Source organism: Cololabis saira, chromosome 17 (assembly GCF_033807715.1).
Source record: "Cololabis saira isolate AMF1-May2022 chromosome 17, fColSai1.1, whole genome shotgun sequence".
In the NCBI taxonomy this organism is placed as follows: Eukaryota; Metazoa; Chordata; class Actinopteri; order Beloniformes; family Belonidae; genus Cololabis; species Cololabis saira.
The window spans coordinates 4,652,337-4,673,148 of NC_084603.1; the positions used below are offsets into that span (position 1 = coordinate 4,652,337).

Sequence of the window (20,812 nt, forward strand, 5' to 3'; positions counted from 1 at the left end):
CTATTGACTCGCTATATCAAAATGAATTGGGCAACAATGTTACCCTTACGTTAGGATCACACCAAGAATGTTCAAAGTGTTTGCCGTCTTGGCATATCGAACGAACACCCAGTGTTAGTAGCTGTGGTCAGGACCAGAGCCGCCGCAAGGGGTGTGCGAACCGTGCAACCGCACGGGGCCTCGCGCTATGGGCCGTTTTTTCCCTTATAAATATCAACAGTCACGTTCCATTACAGACATAAATGTGTACTAGTCTGTGCATATCAATAAATATATGTGGAATGATGCGCGTGTCTGTTGATCAATACAACTGCGTCAGTCAGACCAAGCGCAGACACAAGCTGCTCTGATCCAGACGGTGGAGTGTGTAACAAACTGTCACACAATGTCGAGAGAACGAGACATATTCAGGAAATTTCCATTAGGGGATGAAAAAAGAAAAAAACGAAAGAAAATGGAAGAGTTTAATGCCTCTCTGAAAGGCTCGTTTGATAAATTTGTTACAAAAATCACCGATCCGACCGGGTCTCAAGCAGCCGTGGGGCCCCGCGTCGAGGCAAGAGATGATGATGAGGCAGGGGAAGGTATCCAGTATTTTGCTAATTGGAGAGTTAAAATTGCGCATATAGACACCCGATCCGACCCAAAAAACCCAAAAATTTTGCGCGCGCTCGCTACGCTAACACGCGAGGGGCCCCTTGCAGCCATTTCGCACAGGGCCTCGCAAATCTCCCAGACGGCTCTGGTCAGGACACAGAAAAATAGTAGAAAAGCTTTTCTATGCTGTCTGGAAATTAAAAGTGTTTGATCCTTCAACTGTGGATCCATCCTCACGTCATTACCAAAGAAGATACATCTAAAAATAAATAAAAACTAAATACAGAAATGTCTCCTGAAAAAAGGATGCTTTTATTTTCAGAATATTAAAAAAATAAATAAATAAATAAAACAAAAAAAAATGTTCTGAGTAAAGGTTTGTGTGTAATTGCCATCATAAAATGTCCATATTTTCCAGTATTAGTGGGTTGTTAAGATGTCTATGTACAACCCCAACTTCAAAATGTTTGAATCGGTGTGAAAAAATGTATTATTTGTATGTGTCTAAGCAAAACTCTGACCAGGACTGAGTCAGATTTACTTTCACACAGGCATCCTAGTGCCAGGCAGATGACAGGAAAAAGAATATGAGTAATAATATGAGTAGTTTTGACATCAAGACTGAGATACAGAAAAGGTTCTGGAAAGTAAAAACAATATCTGATTGCTGCATCATGCGGCCTTGTAGATGTAACACATCTTGTCTCCTGACTCCTGACAAGACAATCTGATCATGCACGTTTCTCTGTCAGGTCACAAAGACACATACTGTAAGTGATTTGTAAGATTACAATTACACATATCTATATTTTAATTAATAAAGTGTAAAGTGCTGATATAGATCCTCAGTCATCCAGCTGATGATGATCTTCAGAGGCTCAAGGCAACTAATCATACTTTACTTGCTTCTTAAAGACGTTTCACCTTCCATCCAAAAGGCGTCTTCAGTTCAGTTTGAACATCCAAGCAGAAGTCATATTTAGTCCTGCATTTAAGGTGAAATGTCTTCAACAACCAAGAAAGGGAGGTCCACCTGCTCTTTCAAGCCTTTTCAAGCCCTTGGAGAAGCTTTGTAAAAAACCATCACGTATCACATCTGCTTGCAAAACTAATAGGCAACATTTATTCTTGACAAAATGATTAGTTAAAATGTTGCAAGTCTGACATTTTACCCCTTCATGAAAAATATTAGCTTATTTTGAATGTGATGACAGCAAAACATTAAAACAATGCAACAAAAGTTATACCATGAATGGGTTCAAAGAAATTGAGTATTGCAAGTAAATACAGTATTCAACATTTGAAGTAGATCAAAACATTTCATCAATTGTCCAAAGACGAGAACGGATATTTTTCAAAGTTCTTAAGGCCTTCAGGCCTCCCAGGCAGCAATCAAATGTTTATTAAAAGCAGGAAATATTCTATAATAGAAATCACTATGAGGTCCATTTCCAGAAATCCCTAAGACAATCTCTTGAAACTATGGACACCGTGTCCTTCAGGTTCAAGAGGAGAGGGGTCAGTTTGTCATCAGAGCTCCGTTCAAAGGACTGCCGGCCTGACGATGTGGGGGTACTAGCGTTGCCACCTTTCAGAAATAGAAATAAGGGACGCCTTGATTTCAGCAGCGCAGAAAAGCGCACAAAAGCCCCAAAACTTCTAAACTGCATAAAAATGTGTTTATTTTATATGAAAAAACAAAATGCTTTGATTTAATTTCAATAATTCAACTAGAATATGGTGTAAAAGTTAATTTATTTCAATAATTCAACTAGAATATGGTGTAAAAGTTAATTTATTTCAATATTTCAACTAGAATATGGTGTAAAAGTTAATTTATTTCAATAATTCAACTAGAATATGGTGTAAAAGTTAATTTATTTCAATAATTCAACTTAAAAGGTGAAACTAATATATTACATAGTCTTATTACATGCAAAGCAAGATATGTTAAACCTTTATTTGTTATAATTTTGATGATGGAACTGTTTATTGATTTCATAAAAGATTCTCTAATTTATTTTTTATTTGGGGTTTTCATAAACTGTGAGCCATAATCATCAAAATCATAACAAATAAAGGCTTGAAATATCTCACTTTGAATGTAGTGGGGAAATAATATTATATAATAAAATAATATATTATATATATTATATAAATCTTATATTTGCTTCACCTTTGCAATATATTCAAATTTTCCGACCTTCACCTGTATATTATGACATCAATAAATAAGAGCATAATATGTGTCCGTATTGGTTCAATATGGAACGCAACTTTTAATTCCCAATTCCCAATTCTCTTAATGTTTCCTGTGTTTTATTTTGTTCATTATTGTTAAATTTAGTGTTGATGTGTGTGTGACAGACGTGTGTATGGGGCGTTAATGAAAATACGGGACAAATCGCGTCCCGTATTAGTTCAATACGGGACGCAACATTTTTTTTCTCAAATAAAGGACAATTCCGTATTTTACGGGACGGGTGGCAACCCTAGGGGGTACATTAGTGCTTATGGATCTATACCATGTTTAAGAAAAAGAAGACACTTGTGTAAACAAGAAGGTTTACAATCATTTGTTTTTAATGTGTTACAGTGAGTAAAGCTTAAGTCAAAACACATGAGCCCAAAATTACCCAACATTTCAGAAAATATATCTATTCATATATAAAGCACAATCATTTTTAACAGTTTTATGGTTCCTTGACCTTTTTTTCCCAGTCAAGCTACAAATCAGTGCTACTGTAATTGGTGCTAAAACAGCTCTTAGGTGTAGTTGGAAGTAAAAAAGTAGAATAGATGTGGTTCACGTTTGTTTTTGTGGTAGAAGCAGATTTCATCATACAGAAGGATGTGAGCTTTACATTTCTGATTCAGTTTAGTTAATTCCCAGTGCATTGTGGGTGAACAGAGGTCTACATGTTTGGGCAGTGCTACTTTGAGTCAAAAGTGTGGGTTGGGTTGACCGATTTTGTTCATCGAATCAGCCGTTCTCTTTTTCCCCCTGCATTCCTATCTTCTGATAAGGTGGGCAGATTACGAGAAGCTTCCTTAGTCAAGCAGACATGCTGCAAGCTGTATCATGTGAACGCTCCCTCTACAACCTGACGTTAGCTTCCGATTCAGCAGAAGGGAACAGGGCCACAGCTATTCAGAGCACCAGGACCACCTTGGACCAAGTCCCAATAAAAAAAACACACATTTAAATCACTCAAACCAGGGTTAAATGATCTCTTAGATGCTAAAGACTATATTTAATATACTTTGTCTTTAGAGAAACCTTAATTCTAATGGTAAAAATGCAAAAAAAAAAATCATCCATCTAGACCACCTTAGACCAGGTTCAGATCAATAACGAAAAACTTAAGACAAGTCAAATGAGGATTTTAGATACAAGCACAGTCTTCTACTGCTGCCACGTTTGTCTAATGCTACATTAGAAAAGAAATTAGCAGGTCCATAAGGCACACTAAGAATAGGGGTGCTTGAAAGTTTTCTCTGTGGCATAAATATGGCCGCTAATGTAACACAATCAGGACACAAATGGATGCAAATGCTGAAAAAGAGAATATGATCAAAGAAATCCAAGAAAAATATTAGCAGGTGCTTTCAGTCAGTGGGGTAACAATCAGGTATGACTTGGCAAATACCTTTATTGAAAGAATACAGATGTACCAGGTGGCAAGAGTCCGCAATACCTGTTTGTGGTATTACTGTGTTATGGCACGTACGTACGAAATGTCTAAGAACTTTAGGAAAATAGTTAAGAAGTGCTAAACCGCCTCAGTGGACTTGGTTTTTCATCAATCCATAGTCAGATTGTGCACCCTCACAGGACTCATCAACCAACAAAGATGATGTTTGGAAAGAGATACATAATATCTATAATAAATAAAGGCCTAAGTGCATGGCAGGAGCTCAGAAGAAGCCAGCGCTCACCAAAGAGAACAATGTGGTCTGTGGTTCTCTAAATCCTTTGTGCATAGATAAGACCAAACTCAAACTTTTTGGTTTAACTGAGAAGGTTTAGAACAATAGCTTATGATGGATTCATGATTTCCAAACTCTTGATTGATTTTTTTTTTTAAGGAAAATGCAAGGAAATCTTACCACGAACCAAACAGAAAGTAAGTCATGCTGTCTGCCAAAGAATGGTTAAATAAACAATTAATTTATGTATTTTTTAATGATAAAGTTCTGAACTTAGTCCAAAAGAGATGTTGAGGAAGGACCTGACCCCACCAACATTCAAGTGTTTGATCCGCTCTGTCAGAAACTGAGAAGTAAAATTTCTCCAAGCTCATGTGCGGTACTTACACACTGTTAGTGAACGCTTACTTCCACTTGTTGGTGCACAAGAGACTGAAAGCAAATTGTCTGGCACTTATGCTTTTCACAGATTTATAATAAATGGATCATTTTCCACATTTTGACTCATGGTTTGGTGGTTACTGCCTCACAGTAAGAGGCTTCTGATCTGATCCTTCCTGAGTGGAGTTTGTGTTTTGTTCCCACACTTGTGGGGGTTTTTCTGCAGTTACATGGGTTTAGGACTGAGTGCGAGTGTGTGCTGTTGTTTTGTCTGTATGTGGCCCTGTGATGGATTGGTGACCTGTCCAGGGAGTTACTCCTGTGCTTTGCCCAAAGAGGGCTTGGATAGACTCCAGCAGGTCCCCATTAAGCGGGTATAGATAATGGATGGATGGATATTTCTCTTTCGTTGAGTTCTCTTTATTTACTTTGACCGTCGCAACAATCTGCTGCACCAGGTCATATTTATATACAAATAAAAAATTTCTAGCACCACTGTGTGTACACTATAAACTAAATAAAGAATGATGTCATCTTTGTATCATACATCAGAATTATATAGTTGACCTTGTCCAAATGCACCTGAACAGAAAGATTACAATCACTTCATGGATTTGTTATATCTAATTATTCATAAATGCTGCCAGGGCTAACAGGTATCACCTGTTGCAACAGTGCGATTACAGTATTAATAGCTTTGACAGATCCTATGGTGTTTATAATATTGATTTGAACCAGAAGTGGGTTATTAATGCGCCATAGCTCTCCTCTCAAACTGTGACTGGATATCTATCCAAGCATATGCATGTGAAGAACACTATGCTTTGGTTATTTGATGATTAGTTGGGTATGAAGTCCAAAGTTGAGCCGCTGTGATACAAATATACCTGCGGATATCTACTTCCTGCCATTAGGCCCTGTCTGGAAAAGCTTAAAGTACTACTGAGCACGATTTTAGATGACGTGATCACACAGACAGGAGGGAGATAAAGTTACACATTAAAGGTCATAGAAAGCACTTTCATTTTTTTTTCTTAATTGTCCCTTTAACTTGATGTCATGTAATAAAGCCTTTATCTGCCATCAGACCTGATCATTCATCTTTGGACTTTAGTTGTATAAAGCATCACTGAATGAGAGTAATTGTGTGTGTGTTTACTGTAAAACTTGTTTTGTTTTTTTTTTGTTTTTTTTTTTTTTCATCAATGAATTAACTCTAAAAGGTGAGGAAGGCTTATTGTACAGTGTCAAAATACTACAGTAGTCACCTCATAATTATATTAATTCGATACCATGAGCAGTAATGTGTGCAAAACAAATGAAGTCTCTGGATGTAGTGTATATGGCTATGGCTTATTTCTTCTTAAGTGAGTTCTAGACTATTGTAGATAAGAAGATAAATATAACCCCCAGCAGCATTAGCTAACACGCTACAGTCAGAACTTGGTGACGGTTTCTCAAACGTCAATCCACCCTCAGCTTCCTGGCGGCGCCGTGTTCCATCAGTGACGTTCCGTTTGCATGTCCGTTTGTTGACGCAGAGGAGCCATTCTGATGCTCCTTCCTCCGAGAAGCGCTTTGTTTTTTGTAGGTCTAAAAGACAAAGAGAAGCAGAGCAAATATAGTACTAAAAATTGAACAATGTTAACGGGTTACGTCATAAGTTTTATTACTAGTCATGATGTTTCTTTAGAAGGATTATATCCATTATTATATCCATTATCCTATTTTTCCACCAGAGAGGACTCAAGCTTATCCTTGCCAAAGAAAATGCCTTAATCTTTTAAAAGTCCAATGAATAATAATAAAAATAATAAACCATAATAAAGATGTACAGATGTTATGTGTTAATGGAAAAAATGTCTATGTTATAATACACATGTGAAGAATCCCAGTAATAATGAATGGGAGCCCAAATATTATCTACAAATACTCCAGATAAAAGGACAAGATCACCAACATAGATTAAAAACAATGGTCAGATGCAAAATAATCAAAATGAGAACACAATTTTAAACACACACAAAACAACTATAAGATATTACATTTAAATACACATTTAAAACACCCAGTGGCCACAAAGAACAGTGTACAAAGTAGCCTATTATTATGCAGGGTGTAAATATTATACAGAAAATGGTTTGTCATCGTGTAGTTTCTCAACTATAAATGTTGCATTTACTGGTGATGATTGTGTAGTAAGGGCAGTAATTTGAAGCATGAGGATGGTTTAAATGTTAATGTCTAAAAAAGTTTAAATTGGAAAAAAACAACTTACCTGAATGTAGAAGTTTGAGAAAAGGATAATGAAGCTGGACATGTAACATATTTGGAACCACAGCCATCCACTGGGGAAGCCACATGGCCACACGACTGCACAGATGGTTTGGGACATGGTTAAACAGAACTGGATCTGAGGAGGAAACACAATTGCAGAGGCACTGAGTTGAGAGACAAGCTGATACCAGAGTTGTCAAGTAACGAAGTACAAATACTTAGTTACCTTACTTAAGTAGAAGTTTTGGTTATCTATACTTCACTGGAGTAATTATTTTTCAGACGACTTCTTACTTTTACTCCTTACATTTTCACACAATTATCTTTACTTTTTACTCCTTACATTTTAAAAACAGCCTCGTTACTCTATTTCATTTCGGCCTTTAAAATAAAAACTATCCAGTTAAATTGCTCCATCCGGATAGAGTGAATTTGGTTGTGGTTGTTTCAGATGTTTTTGTCCAGTTTTGTTCTTACATCCGTTCCCTCAGATTCCTGCAACTAAACTTGGATGTACATTCCAATAAAGGTTAGGATAAATGATAACATGCCTCTGAAGTTTGACTTTTTGCACCATTACAATACTTATAGGCAACTAGTCATCATATCTCCTGCTCTCTGAAACACATGTTAATGCTCAATAGTACACATATATGGTTCTTTAATATATTTGCATTATACTAAGATACATTCATTTTCAATGGCTTTTTTCCTTAATGGCTTTTTCCCCCTTACATTACTTTTACTCTTATACTTTAAGTAGTTTTGAAACCAGTACTTTTATACTTTTACTTGAGTAAAAAACTTGAGTTGATACTTCAACTTCTACAGGAGTATTTTTAAACTCTAGTATCTATACTTCTACCTGAGTAATGAATGTGAAAAAGAAAAAGACTGAAATTGCATTTTATCAAATATTTAAATTCCCATTGATACTGAAAATGCAAGGAGGTGATTAATTGTTCTTAATTACACCTACCAGCTGTAACTGTGTGATGTACCTCTTCCACCAAAGGTACGGGCGGATGGCAGGGATGACTGAGAGGCCATAGTAAGAATACATCACAACATGGACAAAGCTGTTTAGGGAAGAACCAAAGTATGCTGACGAGAGAAGAAGAAGGACATACGAGAAGTTATTCACCTACAGCAAGCAGCTACTGTTCAGCTGTGCAAAGATCAGACAGGTGGTAACAAAAAACACATTTAAGGTTTCACGGAGGACTCAAAAAGAGAAAGAGAACCGAGCAGTAAAAGTGGCTACTGGAAAGATTTGAGTAACCGGAGGGTGAAGTGAAGAAAAAGACTCACAATGGCCGCAGGGGATCCAGTTCATAACAAACCACCAGATATTCAGCATGCTAGCATGGTGGTAGATGTGAAGAAATGTGATCTGATGATTATTTTTACGTAGAATGAAGAAAAAGGTGTCCATGAACTCAATGAGCTTGGAGAAGTAGTACCACCACAGCACATTTATGACCTGGGAGGGTGTCACGGCAATACAAACGAACAAAAAGAAGGAAATCTGTTATAGTCCAACAGAAAACAATATATAGTGAACATTAAATATTTGCGCCAAATAAATTTGTGTGCTGAAAGGCTTTGATTTAACTGCTCAATTTAATCTGCAGCAGAGCCAAACTAATAAAACTTTGTAAAGGGCATGACTAAACTAACTCAAATAGGTGTTTACTGAAAAAAGAAAAATGGGAAATCACATTTTGTTTAATTCAATTTGTAGAAAAGATGGGAATCACAGGAAAAAGAACATAACGGACCGAACAATACGATGGCGCAAGGGTGACTTTCTGACCTTGTTGTCCACTTCCGGGGCACTGTGTGTGTCCTGGCAGAGGAACTTGTAGCCACCATGCCACACCGTGGTAACAAGCTGCAGACAAAGCCATTAGGGTAACGATGAACAAGTGTTTTACCAAATCTCTGACAGACACCATAGTGGCCTAACATAATCTAAAAGTTTATCTCAAAAGATATTGGTCTGGTTAATGGGACTTCTCTGTTCAACATGTGATAAAACAGGCTCCAACATATCTACAGTTGGCTGGTGAGAAAAAAAAAAGTTCCTTATCTATTGTGACAGGTATGGCCCGTTTTCAGCAGCTGACGTTGGTTTAAGTCACAGAACATGGATTAAGATGCATCTGCATACATTTTTGTACATCCTTGTAAAATAAACAGCTGATACCAACTGTGTCAAGATGGAAATAAATGGACATATTTAATAGAATGACCCATTTATGTACAGCTTCTTTTCGAGAAGTAGCAGAAGTAGAAGGCTTCTTTTGCCCAGATGCTCCACAGAGAGATTTAGGAAGTCCTTTGTTCCTGCAGCAACCAGACTTTTTAACTTGGACTGCTGATGTCATGTCTTGCTGCTACTGTATATTAACCCTTGTACTGCACATTGCACTTTAAACTGCATCCACTCTTTTAGACTCTTTTGCTGCCATATTATTTTGTACAGTGCACTTTAATTGCAGCTATATTCTTAGCTGTTTAATTTGCTGCTATACTTGTGTACATTGCACTTTTAAATGGATGGTATTCTTTTTCTTTTATCTCCTTTTTTTGGGGGGGTCATTTTCTGGTTATTTTCTGTTGTATTGATCCACTGCTGTCCCTAGGTGGAGATATGTTAATGTGTATTGTTGATTGTTATGTTGTATTGTTGTGGCCATGGTGGCAATGAAGTTTCCCCTTTGGGGATTATTAAAGTTGAATCCATCCATCCATCCATTATTAGTCTATCAATAATCTGGACTCTAACCAAGTAAGTTAAATACTATAACTCTCCCATCTATGAAGTATGAGAAGATCTAACTATATTTAGTGTGTTTTCATAAATGATCATGCTGCAGCTGCATTTGTATGGCATGTATAAGGGTTTTTACCTTTTTCAGCTGCAGTCTTAGTGATGTAAAAAGGTCTTTGACAAATATAGCGCACAGAAAAAAACGAATTTACACCCAGTTGCACCTGCAAATGTTGCCATAAGTGAATTAACTGATGAACAACAGCAGTCTCACTTACGCATATTTTTGCTGCGCAGGCACTTCTATCAGGTAAATAAGGAAAAAGAGGGTTCTATTCTCTATTACCCTTGTCCACGTTTTAATGTGTTTTCTTTTATCTTGTACATTTTGAGACATTGGCCTTTGCATGCATTTTTAATGATTTAATATTCAAGTGCAAGAACACACCATAGTTTAATGCAGCTTCACTAAATCAGTATCGATCCATTGTCTTTGTCTGATTTAATAAAAGGCTTCTCCAACTACTATTATGGCCAAAAGACGTCACTGAAAGATCAGCGACAGAAAGAAGACCGGTTTAGTTTTTTGTATTTTTGTTGTTCTCTGTGTACACAGACATTATCCCTCTTGTAACGTGCTGTTCCTTGTATTTTATCAAACCAGAAACTGCAGCGAGCATAAAGATAAACAAAATTCATTACAGTTTAATTATCCACTGTGCGCTGGCAAGATGACATAAATGAGAGAACTGCTCTGTACTTTGATTCATGCCAGGTGACATTGATTTTGGCTTGCCAAAAAAGCTCACCCCCATGGCTGCGTACGAGAGTAGAAAGCTTAATGAATCAAATGGACAATAGTTCAATGAAGGCTTACGCAATGCAGAGGGCGCGACAAGAAGCCTGCTCTGCCAGAAGTAGATGACCACATATAGTTTAGACCCAGTGCACAGAAAATGATATATATAAATATATATGGGTCATTCTTCCAAACCGGTGCAATTTAGACATTGACATTCTCAAATTTTTGTACCCAAATGTATTAATATTCTGAATACTTCACAACTTTAAGAACATATTAAAGTTGTAGAAAATCATATTTTCCCACCTCAGGTTGCAAATCGTAATCATTTTTGGTCATTATTGTAGGATGTGGGCACTATTTAGCCTCAACTCCGTTATGGACACTATGGAATTGGTCTGAACTTAATTAAAACATATTATTGCAATTGAAACATAATTTTTCTATTAATCAGATGTCCCTCACTCTAATTCAATAATTGAGAACATAAAAAATCCTGACAATATCACACATTTGCTATTCCTCCACCTGAAATAGCAATTTTTTAACCAAGGGCCTCCTGAACTTTAAGTTAAAGTTGTTTTAACTTCAGAATGTGAGTTAAAAAATGATATTTGTATGATCTTCTAAACATTTCAGACAACCTCCAACCATCAATAGATGATGTTTTCATAAACAATGATAAATAATTGTATATATATATATATATATATATATATATATATATATATATATATATATATATATATATATATATATATATATATATATATATATATATGTATATATATATATATATATATATATATATATATATATTACAGCTGTGTAGCCTTAAGAAAAACACTTATCATTGATTATCATTAAGGTGGGACTACGGAGCGATGGATGGAGGAAAATCGTAGTCTGACTTGTAGTCCAGAGTGATTGGCGCAAGAGTGGATGAAGTGATGCCCCATCATGCTTAGTGCCTTCCGTACAAACCTGCGGGGCAAAGCTTTGATCTGAGAGTGCTGTTGTTGCTCAGGTCTAGGTTCAGCAAAACTATGTGCCCAAATATTGAGGTCAGCTGACTGAGCAGGTTAATTCATCAATGGATTTCTTTCTTCCCGAATCAACTTGGGCATATTCCAAGATGACAATGCCGGGATTCATCTGGCTCAAATTGTGAAAGAGGGGTATGGGGGGCATGAGACATCTTTTTCACACATGGATTGGCCACCACAGAGTCTGGCCCTAAACCCCATTGAGAATCTCTGGGAAGTGTTGGAGAAGACTTTGTGTAGCAGCAATGCAAGATCTTGGCGAGGGAATTTAATGTGAACTGAAATAAATGTTATGACATTGCAGAAGCTTATTGAACTGACAGCAAGAACATGCCATAATCAAAGCTTAAGGCAGTCCAACGAAATATAAGTCTGACTTTTTTTTGGACAGGCAGTGTTTGATATATCGATGGGATTTTATTTATTGAACAATTAGCCTGCCAGCATCCAACTGTGTCCCTACAACGTTCTGATAGCATTGTGTCCATGGACAGCTTTCAGTGGGATGCCAGCAAGTCAAATTCTGAAGAAAAGGCTTGAATGTTTTCTGTCCCAGACAGATTAAAATACTGGTACCACAGTCGTAAATGCATCTTTATTGGCTACCTTATGTTTTAAAGCTAGTCTAAGCCAACGTTTTAAAGTAAAAGTTAAAGTTGGACAAGGTCAAGTAAAAGTTACATGTTTACACTTCAATTTTGTGGTAAAAATTATACAAGTGATAATTCATATTCCCTGGTGAGCTTAGTATGAATTCTCTAAGCCAGATATTTATATATTTGCACTTAGAGCAAGATGTTTCCAGTGCTTTGCTAAACTAGCAGTTAGGGCTGGGCGATATATCGAGATTTTAATATATATCGATATATTTTCAAACACGATATGGTACGAGACAATATCGTTTATATTTTTTATGATTTTGATATAGCTTATTTTGTGACAAATTGACTTGAATGTTTTTTTTTTTAGATTTGCACAAATGTTTTGTTATTTGCACAACTGTCAACCTCAGTGGAAAAGTCTGCCTGTTACTGTCTACATTGTATTAAATGCACAGTGTATTTTAATTTAATTGTTATGCAGGAAAGGGATATTTGTTTTATTTTATTCAAGAAGCATTTTTATTCTATATATGCAGGCAGTTTATTTTTATTTCATTTGTTTTATACATTTTGATATTGTGCAGACCTCTGTTAACAAAGGTACCTGTGTGACATTTGGCACGAGGCTTTGTATTAAAACTGACTGTTTTTTTAAGGGTTTGCCTCAGAAAGAAATGAAGCTAACAGAGATCCTAACAGAGATGCTAACAGAGATGCTAACAGAGATGCTATGCTATAATGCTTTGGGGGAAACCCCAATTAAGGCACAGAAAAAATATCGAGATATATATCGAGTATCGCCATTCAGCTAGAAAATATCGAGATATGACTTTTGGTCCATATCGCCCAGCCCTACTAGCAGTGCAAAATTTACCATCGTATTAGATGGTTTGACTCTGATTTTGTGTTACAGACACACAGTTTATCTAAATCTTGCCAATGGCAGTCTTTTTTCTTGTATTCTGTGTCTGCTTTGTGACTTTGGACTGATTCTTTTGCTTGGACTCATTTGAACAGATGTCTCTTTACCTCATAGAACATGTAGAAGGACAAGAGCGTGATGCCCAAATTGTAGAGCACCATTAGGCCCCGGCAGGAGTAGGGTTGCCTCTGTTCCATGCACTTGGGTCCCAGCCACACGATCAGGAGGTACATGACTGTGAGTGCAAAGGTTGGTAGGTAGCTGTCGAGCAGCGGCATTCCCTCCACCCGCTTATCTGAAACATCCAGATAAAGATGGTAACTCAGGGAAGAGAGGTTAGCAGGTGAAAAAGCAGAGAGAAGGTCTCTATAAAGGGCGGTGGCTTTATATCAGCTTACCCCTGGGACCCATCCAGGATTCAAAGTAGGTGTTGAGTTCATGATTAAAGGTCTCCATTTTTCACCTGAAAACAGAATGCAGAAGGGTAACTCACACTACAATCATTATATAATCAGAAAATCTTTATAAATGCTAATAAATATTTACACAATGAAGGACACATGTTTAAAAAAAATCATCTGGTCTGTACTAGGTATTAAAATTGGGTATGTATAACCTCAAATGAACAAAATATAATACAGTGCACTGTCATGAATTTACCGAGACCTAAGCTAAAATATAAAAGCAGTGTGTGAAAAAGTAAATAAATGATGTGATTTAGCTTGTTGAACCATTTTTAACAGTGATAACTTGAATAATTTATCAGTAGCTCATCCTTTTGGGTGAATTTTAGGCCACATTTCTTTACATTGTTGCTTCGTTCATACATAGTAGATGTATGAACTAATTTTGTGCCACAGCATTTCCAATGAAAGAGGTTTGGACTTTGACTGGGTCATTACAAAACCTGGATTTTTGTTTTCTTTATGCAGATGTGCTGGTGATTTTCCTGTTCCATGACTGGTAAAGCTTTACCCGATGAACCGATGACCTTAACACGTGGCTGCAAATCACATCCAGATCATAAGCCTTCCTCCACCGTGCTGTGTGCTTTTTAAGATTCGCTTTACTCCAAACATGTTTTGCATTTTGGGAAGATTTGCAATTGTCTACAATTGTCTCCAGTGCTTATTTGAAGTGTGAATTAAAATCATGGCATTTGTGTATTATAACATGTTTTGTTGTTCATCTGAGGTTCTATTTACCTATTTTTAAGACCTGGATTGGACCAGACTTTTTTTTTAATGAAAAAATGTGTGCTTTGCTTTTCACATATTTGAGTCTAAGCTGAACACTACCACATGCGTGCACAAACGCATACACACACGCACAAAGTTAATACCACAAGGATTTTGAAAAGATCCCGCTGTGATTGCTTTATTTGATGTCATGCTTCTGCTGACTGACTGAATTCAATCCCAGCGCCGAGTAAAACAATAATAAAATCAACATCAAGAAGAATTGAAAAAGCACCATTAGAACACTGCCATAATTGTCCTGATAACTGCGGTCACTACAGCAATATATAGTGAAATATTAGTCAAAGTGTGGACGTGTCAAGAAGATTGTTCCCTGTATATCATTTTGAGTGAATGCAATCATTGGAAGAAATCATTTCAGAGATAGTTTTGGTTTTAAATTTGACAAAAAGAAGGTGGAAATACTTAAAACGAAGCAGCATCTTTGCAGACTCCGATTTCCAGCAAAAACAATCAGGTAATTTCAGATAAAAGGAAACTTGACTTGTATGAGCAAAGTGGTAGAGAACTATTATAAAGCCTCCCTTCACTCACTGAGAGTAAAATATTGTTTATATGCTGTCACTAAATCTTCTTTCAAAAATTAAAGCTAATTCATAACCGACCACAGACAGACAATACATGGCTCACAGAACTGTGCGTTAAACAATTATCAAAAACAAACAAACCAAAAAAACATGAATATGTTTGCTAGGAATGGGCGATATTTTACCACTCACGATATACCGTCAAAAAAATTCCTCACGATAAGAATTTGTCATCTCGCGATAAAAACGATAAATTCCCGTTGATGTTTTTGTGTAAAGCAGAAGGAAGGAAGGAAGGAAGGAAGGAAGGAAGGAAGGAAGGAAGGAAGGAAGGAAGGAAGGAAGGAAGGAAGGAAGGAAGGAAGGAAGGAAGGAAGGAAGGAAGGAAGGAAGGGAGAAAACAAGGAAAGAAGGAAGGAAGGGAGAAAAGAGGAAGGGAAGAAGGAAGGAGAGAGCAGAGGAAAGAAGGAAGGATGTGAAAAAAGAAGGAAGGAAGGGAGAAAACAAGGAAGGAAGGGAGAAAACAAGGAAGGAAGGGAGAAAAGAGGAAGGAAGGGAGAAAACAAGGAAGGAAGGGAGAAAACAAGGAAGGAAGGGAGAAAAGAGGAAGGGAAGAAGGAAGGAAGGAAATGAGCCAGAAAGAAAGAAAGAAAGAAAGAAAGAAAGAAAGAAAGAAAGAAAGAAAGAAAGAAAGAAAGAAAGAAAGAAAGAAAGAAAGAAAGAAAGAAAGAAAGAAAGAAAGAAAGAAAGAAAGAAAGAAAGAAAGAAAGAAAGAAAGAAAGAAAAATTCCCGTTGATGACGTTTTTGTGTAACAAACATGGCGGATCAGAGAGCGAGATAGATTTATAGTTACAAAGGTGGAGTTGAATTGGTATTTTTTTTATCGTCATTTTTATCGTTATCAGGATAAATGCCAGAAATTATCGTGATACATTTTTTAGTCCATACCGCCCATCCCTAATGTTTGCCCTTCTCTACTATTCATGGAGCAGACACAGGTAATAACTGAGTTATTCACGATCAGTGAAACGTTATAGTGCACATACACTGAAAGAAGAAAGAAATGGATGTTACCTCTAGGTCTCAAAACTGTTGCCAGTTCTAATGTCCCCTAAACCTGCATTTTTTCCCCCTTTTTTAAATATTTGCACAGATTGTGCAAAAGTCTAACAAAGGACTTTACTTTTCATTTTATATCTGGACTCAGGAAAAATGTTCCTTATTAGGCTAAGGGCCCAGTTGTTAATTTTAAAACAACATTCAATTCAATTTATATAGCATCTATTACAACAGAAGATGTCTGTAGGCGCTTTCCAGAGACCCAGGACATGACCCAGAGCATGATGCTTATTTGTGCATCATTTATTTTTTCAGTATGGAGTGAAAATCAAAAGATTAGCAGACAAGTGCGTGCAGAGTAAGACCACAACTCTCTCCGCTTAATACTGTGTTTTGTTTCTCTGGCGCTCACCTGATTAAAGGTCGCCAGACTGTCAAAATAAGAAGATTTACTGCCGTTAATGTGCTTCATGAATAATAATCACACATCCTTTGTGTCTGGCTGAAGCTATCATGCTGTGGCGGTTGTGCATCTGCCGATCACTCGGTCCTTAGCAACTGTTTCAAATGTCCAGCCGGCATAAACACCACTGATCTTATCAACTATCCGTGGAACTGTTGGAGCCACAAATGTTATTCTTCCGTAATTTATCTCAATGACAGGTGCTTTTTTTCCATGAATAGTATGATTAATCAATAATGTAATACAGTATAATTTACACTGACAGATCAAGACCGTAAATTAACTAGAAGTCCATTTACACAGCAGTGTAAATGTCTGGGTGATCACGGCTGGACCTTTTCCCCCAATAAGATTTAAAAAGTTGCTGTTGCCATTCTGTTTTTTTCACTCTCTATCACAGTTTTTCTAATCTGGAGGAAGTTTATTGATCGAAATCTGGCTTGGACAAACATGTGAAGTCACTCAGTCATGTTTTTAGAATAAAGTGCGTTTTCTAAAAATCCACTTAATCATATCTGTTCAGTCTCAATGTTCACTTTGTTCTTTTTAAGGAAGTCTTCCTTTAAAGCTGATCATTCTTAGGAACACACAGCTGTGTCTTCATCTTCCCAGAGGAATGCGCATACTGTTGCTTATGTTTTTATTGCTCGCAAGAACCTGCTGTGTCATTTCAAACTTTATGAATTAGTCCTCGCAGCCACTGAAATCACACCGAGTCTGCACTCTTTATTGCTACCAAAGCATTTCTCAGATACAGTATACATTCAAAGCAACTGGGTGATGTCACAGACTGCTGCACCACTCGCTGCTTCAACACCTGCTTACAGCTGCACAAGTAATGAAATGTTGCATGTCCTCTGGGAATTCCTGCTTAATATGTTTCTAAGACACATAAGAATGTATGGGCCTCAGTACATTCAAGACATTCAAGAAGGTGGTACGATTTGGACGACAGCGTCTTGGCCCAAGTCAGTTTTGTACCTCTTTTTTGTCATCCTGGAAAATGTTTTTTTCTTTTATTAAATGTATTATAAATGGCAACAATGCAAACAGCACAGAATTACTCACGTTGCACTCAGTGGTGTTTTCTGTTTTTAAATCCCAATGAAATATTGTCTTGAATAAATGTGAGGACAGCTGACATGGAATGATGGGAGGTGCCTGCTCAGGACAGAGGAGCTGACCAATGGGATTAGGCTGTGCTTTGCAGGAGTCGATGAACTCTAGTAACTTTTGATTTTACAGAAATCAAGCGTGTAGGTGGAAGCAAAAAGGACTCCACTAGTTGTTTCAAACCTCTCATGTCAGTGTGAATGCAACACTTACAAACAGACATATGATACAGAAACAGGGCACACCACCGAGACAAAGGAAATGTGCTTTTTTCTTTTGTATCCCTCTACAGAAATAGATCAAAGTTTGCATGCAGAACTGTTTCTTAGGTGACAAATAGCATTTTATTGCCTTCGTCCAAACTAAACATGGCTTATTTTGATCAAGCCCTGTTCAGCCATATCCTTACTCTCATTATCAGACATCCATTAGGCCACACATGATAGAACAGGATTATCTGCAAGCCTTAATCAGAGCGCCATGACCCACAACAGTTGTATGTTGTCATTCAATCGGTTAGTCTTTACCGGATGGATGCACTACAGCCATGAAAAATACTCAAAGCTCAGATCATCTCAAAAAGGTATATTGTGTCATTTGGACTTCGGTGGCCAGTACACTGTGGTGTCATCAGTGCAGCTAGTAATGATTGATTTAATCAGTCAAGGTCATTGTGAGAGTCAGGGAATGCCAGGATATGCTTTCTGTTGCCAGATATTTAGCGATACAGTTCAGACTGTGTCTGGGTTTTTAGGGTTTCTAGGTCATTGTGGGAAATTAGTTGATGACTTTTGCACCCACGAGGGGATTTGGTCGTATGTTTTAGGAGTTGATATGCTGGGATCTCTAAAACGCCACAGGGGATTTTTATACATATCATCCTTGCCTGGTAATAAATGTAACCCAAACAGTGTTTGGCCGAATGTTTAGCCAATAACTGCTGTTACCTTTGGCCCACATTTGGTGTGAACTAACAGCCTTGACTCAAGGTGAGTGCGGCAGCCTAAACTCAGCCTAAACTTCACGAAACATGGCCCAATTCTTTCATTTTTGGGGGCATTTGTGGTCATGCTTGACCCTCACAGCACTTACCATCCCATATCAAAACCAGCTCATGAGATTCGGGCCACATCTGGCTCATACAACACATGCTGGAAACCCACTTCATGCCCACATAGCACTTGTGCCAAAAGAAGTTCAGATCAGACCCAGATGTGTCCAGGTAATATCTGTAACTAAACTGAAACTGAAACACTCTTGACCACCCTTGAGTTGGTAATAATGAGCCACATATTCATGCAAATCCAGATGACACCTCCTTTACATATAAGAAATTCTATATATCAACACTTTGAATAAATGAAGTTCCTCTATGTATCCATATAGGAAGTTGTAGAGAGGCAATAACAAACACAAATGATTGTAGTTATAGTAGGCATTTAATAACTTATAACCAGTACTGGAGTTGAGGGGGGATGAGGGGGATGGCATCCCCCCCTGAAATAAAAACAGTCCAAATCATCCCCCCTGTAAAACTGCCATTTCTCCTTTCCATCCCTTATGTCATTTCATCAATGAATGTGGTTTTACTGCTATTTCAACATTTAGAGTCATCACCAGAAAAATAACACCAGAAAAATTTGACAATTTTCACCTGTTTCAGGTAAATTTTCACTTGAAATAAGTAGGAAAATCTGGGACAAGATTTATCTTCTTATTACAAGCAAAAAAATCTTGTTGCACTGGCATATTTTTCTACTTATTTCAAGTGAAAATCTACTTGAAACAGGTGAAAATTGTTTATTTTTCCAGTGATGAGTCTTGTTTTAAGTGTAATGAGATTGTTTTACTAAAATTAGAAATTTTAGGCATTTTAGGCATATTGATAAGTTCAGAAAACTGTTTTTTATTGTTGTGTTTTGATGTATTTGATGTAAGCCCAGTGGATATTTAAAGCTTACAGAAGGCTGCATTTAACTGCTGCTATGTCATTCCTGCAGTATTTCTGCAGGTGTTTTGGTCAGTGCTATTATTTGTAATATATTATATTATTTGTAATAAGCACAAATTATCTGTCCCCATATGATAAAATCCACCATCCCCCCTGATTCTTTTTTACAACTCGGGTACTGCTTATAACTGAACTCATTCTCTAAATATTTCCAGATAGCATCATTTTGTGGAGACCTACAACCTAAACGTTTTCTCCTGGAAGATACAAGTCTGCCACTATATTGAAGTGCATATAAAAACGCTGCACCGCTTCTCTGGCTGTATCAGGACTTTCCTCGCGAATTATATACGTGAAAGTCATCCTAACACTGAACAAAATCTGGGTCCTGCTGCCTATTTGCAGCTCTGTATTGTATAACAGTCATTTCGCATCAGGGTCACACGTGTAATCTAAACTGCACTTTACGCACCGCTCCACCAAAAAACAGCAGCCCGGTCCCTGGTCCCACTGGTGGGGGAAAAACAAAAAAAAACTGAGCCGAGACTGAGATTATTTTCACATCACAACACCAGCAAAGCAGGAAACTTCCAGGGAGGAGTTGATTCACGTATTTAGTGTCCAACTCCCAGCATCCAGGGCGACTGCAGCCGGGATACAGTAAAGGCTGATTTATGGTTCCGCGTTACATCAACGCAGAGCCTACGGCGTAGGGTACCGCAGCGACGCACACCGTACGGTGCGCGTCGCCGCGTACCCTACGCCGTCGATTTACCGCAGAACCATAATTCAGGCTTAACAGTTTGAGGTCACCGCTTTAAAGCATCACCAGTGTCCGCTATAGACGCCGTGCGCTGTTATTGGAAAAAAAAAGATAAAAGAGATAATGCTAAAAAAAAAAAAAGGCTTACCATAATTATTTTTTTTTAGTCGGAGGAGGAAGCAGTGAGGGTGCAGAGGAGATGCCTACCTTTGGAGGAAGGGTGAGAAGCCGACTGTGGGACGTTGGTCGGTTGGCCGCTCGGAGCACAATGTGCAGCCTTGTGGCTTGTTGGAAGCGAGTGGGAGGAACACGCTCGCTGGCCCGGCGCCCTGCAGCAGCTTCA

The 20,812-nt window shown here is 37.6% G+C and overlaps 1 protein-coding gene across 1 annotated transcript; it reads right to left on the reverse strand.

Moving 5' to 3' along the window:
* Positions 1–3,162: 3,162 nt before the first annotated feature.
* elovl5 (ELOVL fatty acid elongase 5) lies at positions 3,163–20,812 on the reverse strand. The gene is made up of 8 exons (XM_061745980.1): positions 20,677–20,812; positions 13,732–13,796; positions 13,441–13,628; positions 9,002–9,079; positions 8,497–8,668; positions 8,165–8,289; positions 7,187–7,321; positions 3,163–6,501 (listed from the first exon to the last, which is right to left on the reverse strand). The coding sequence occupies exons 2-8, from the start codon at positions 13,787–13,789 to the stop codon at positions 6,373–6,375; spliced, it is 885 nt and encodes a 294-aa protein (XP_061601964.1). The 5' UTR covers positions 13,790–13,796; positions 20,677–20,812; the 3' UTR covers positions 3,163–6,372.

Coding starts and splice junctions, on each gene's coding strand:
- elovl5 (XM_061745980.1), bottom strand. CDS start 13,789: ATGGAGACCTTTAATCATGAACTCAACACCTACTTTGAATCCTGGATG. Junction 8,669..9,001: donor CCCCGGAAGTGGACAACAAG/GTCAGAAAGTCA, acceptor ACACCCTCCCAG/GTCATAAATGTGCTGTGGTG. Junction 8,290..8,496: donor CTGGATCCCCTGCGGCCATT/GTGAGTCTTTTT, acceptor TTCTCTCGTCAG/CATACTTTGGTTCTTCCCTA.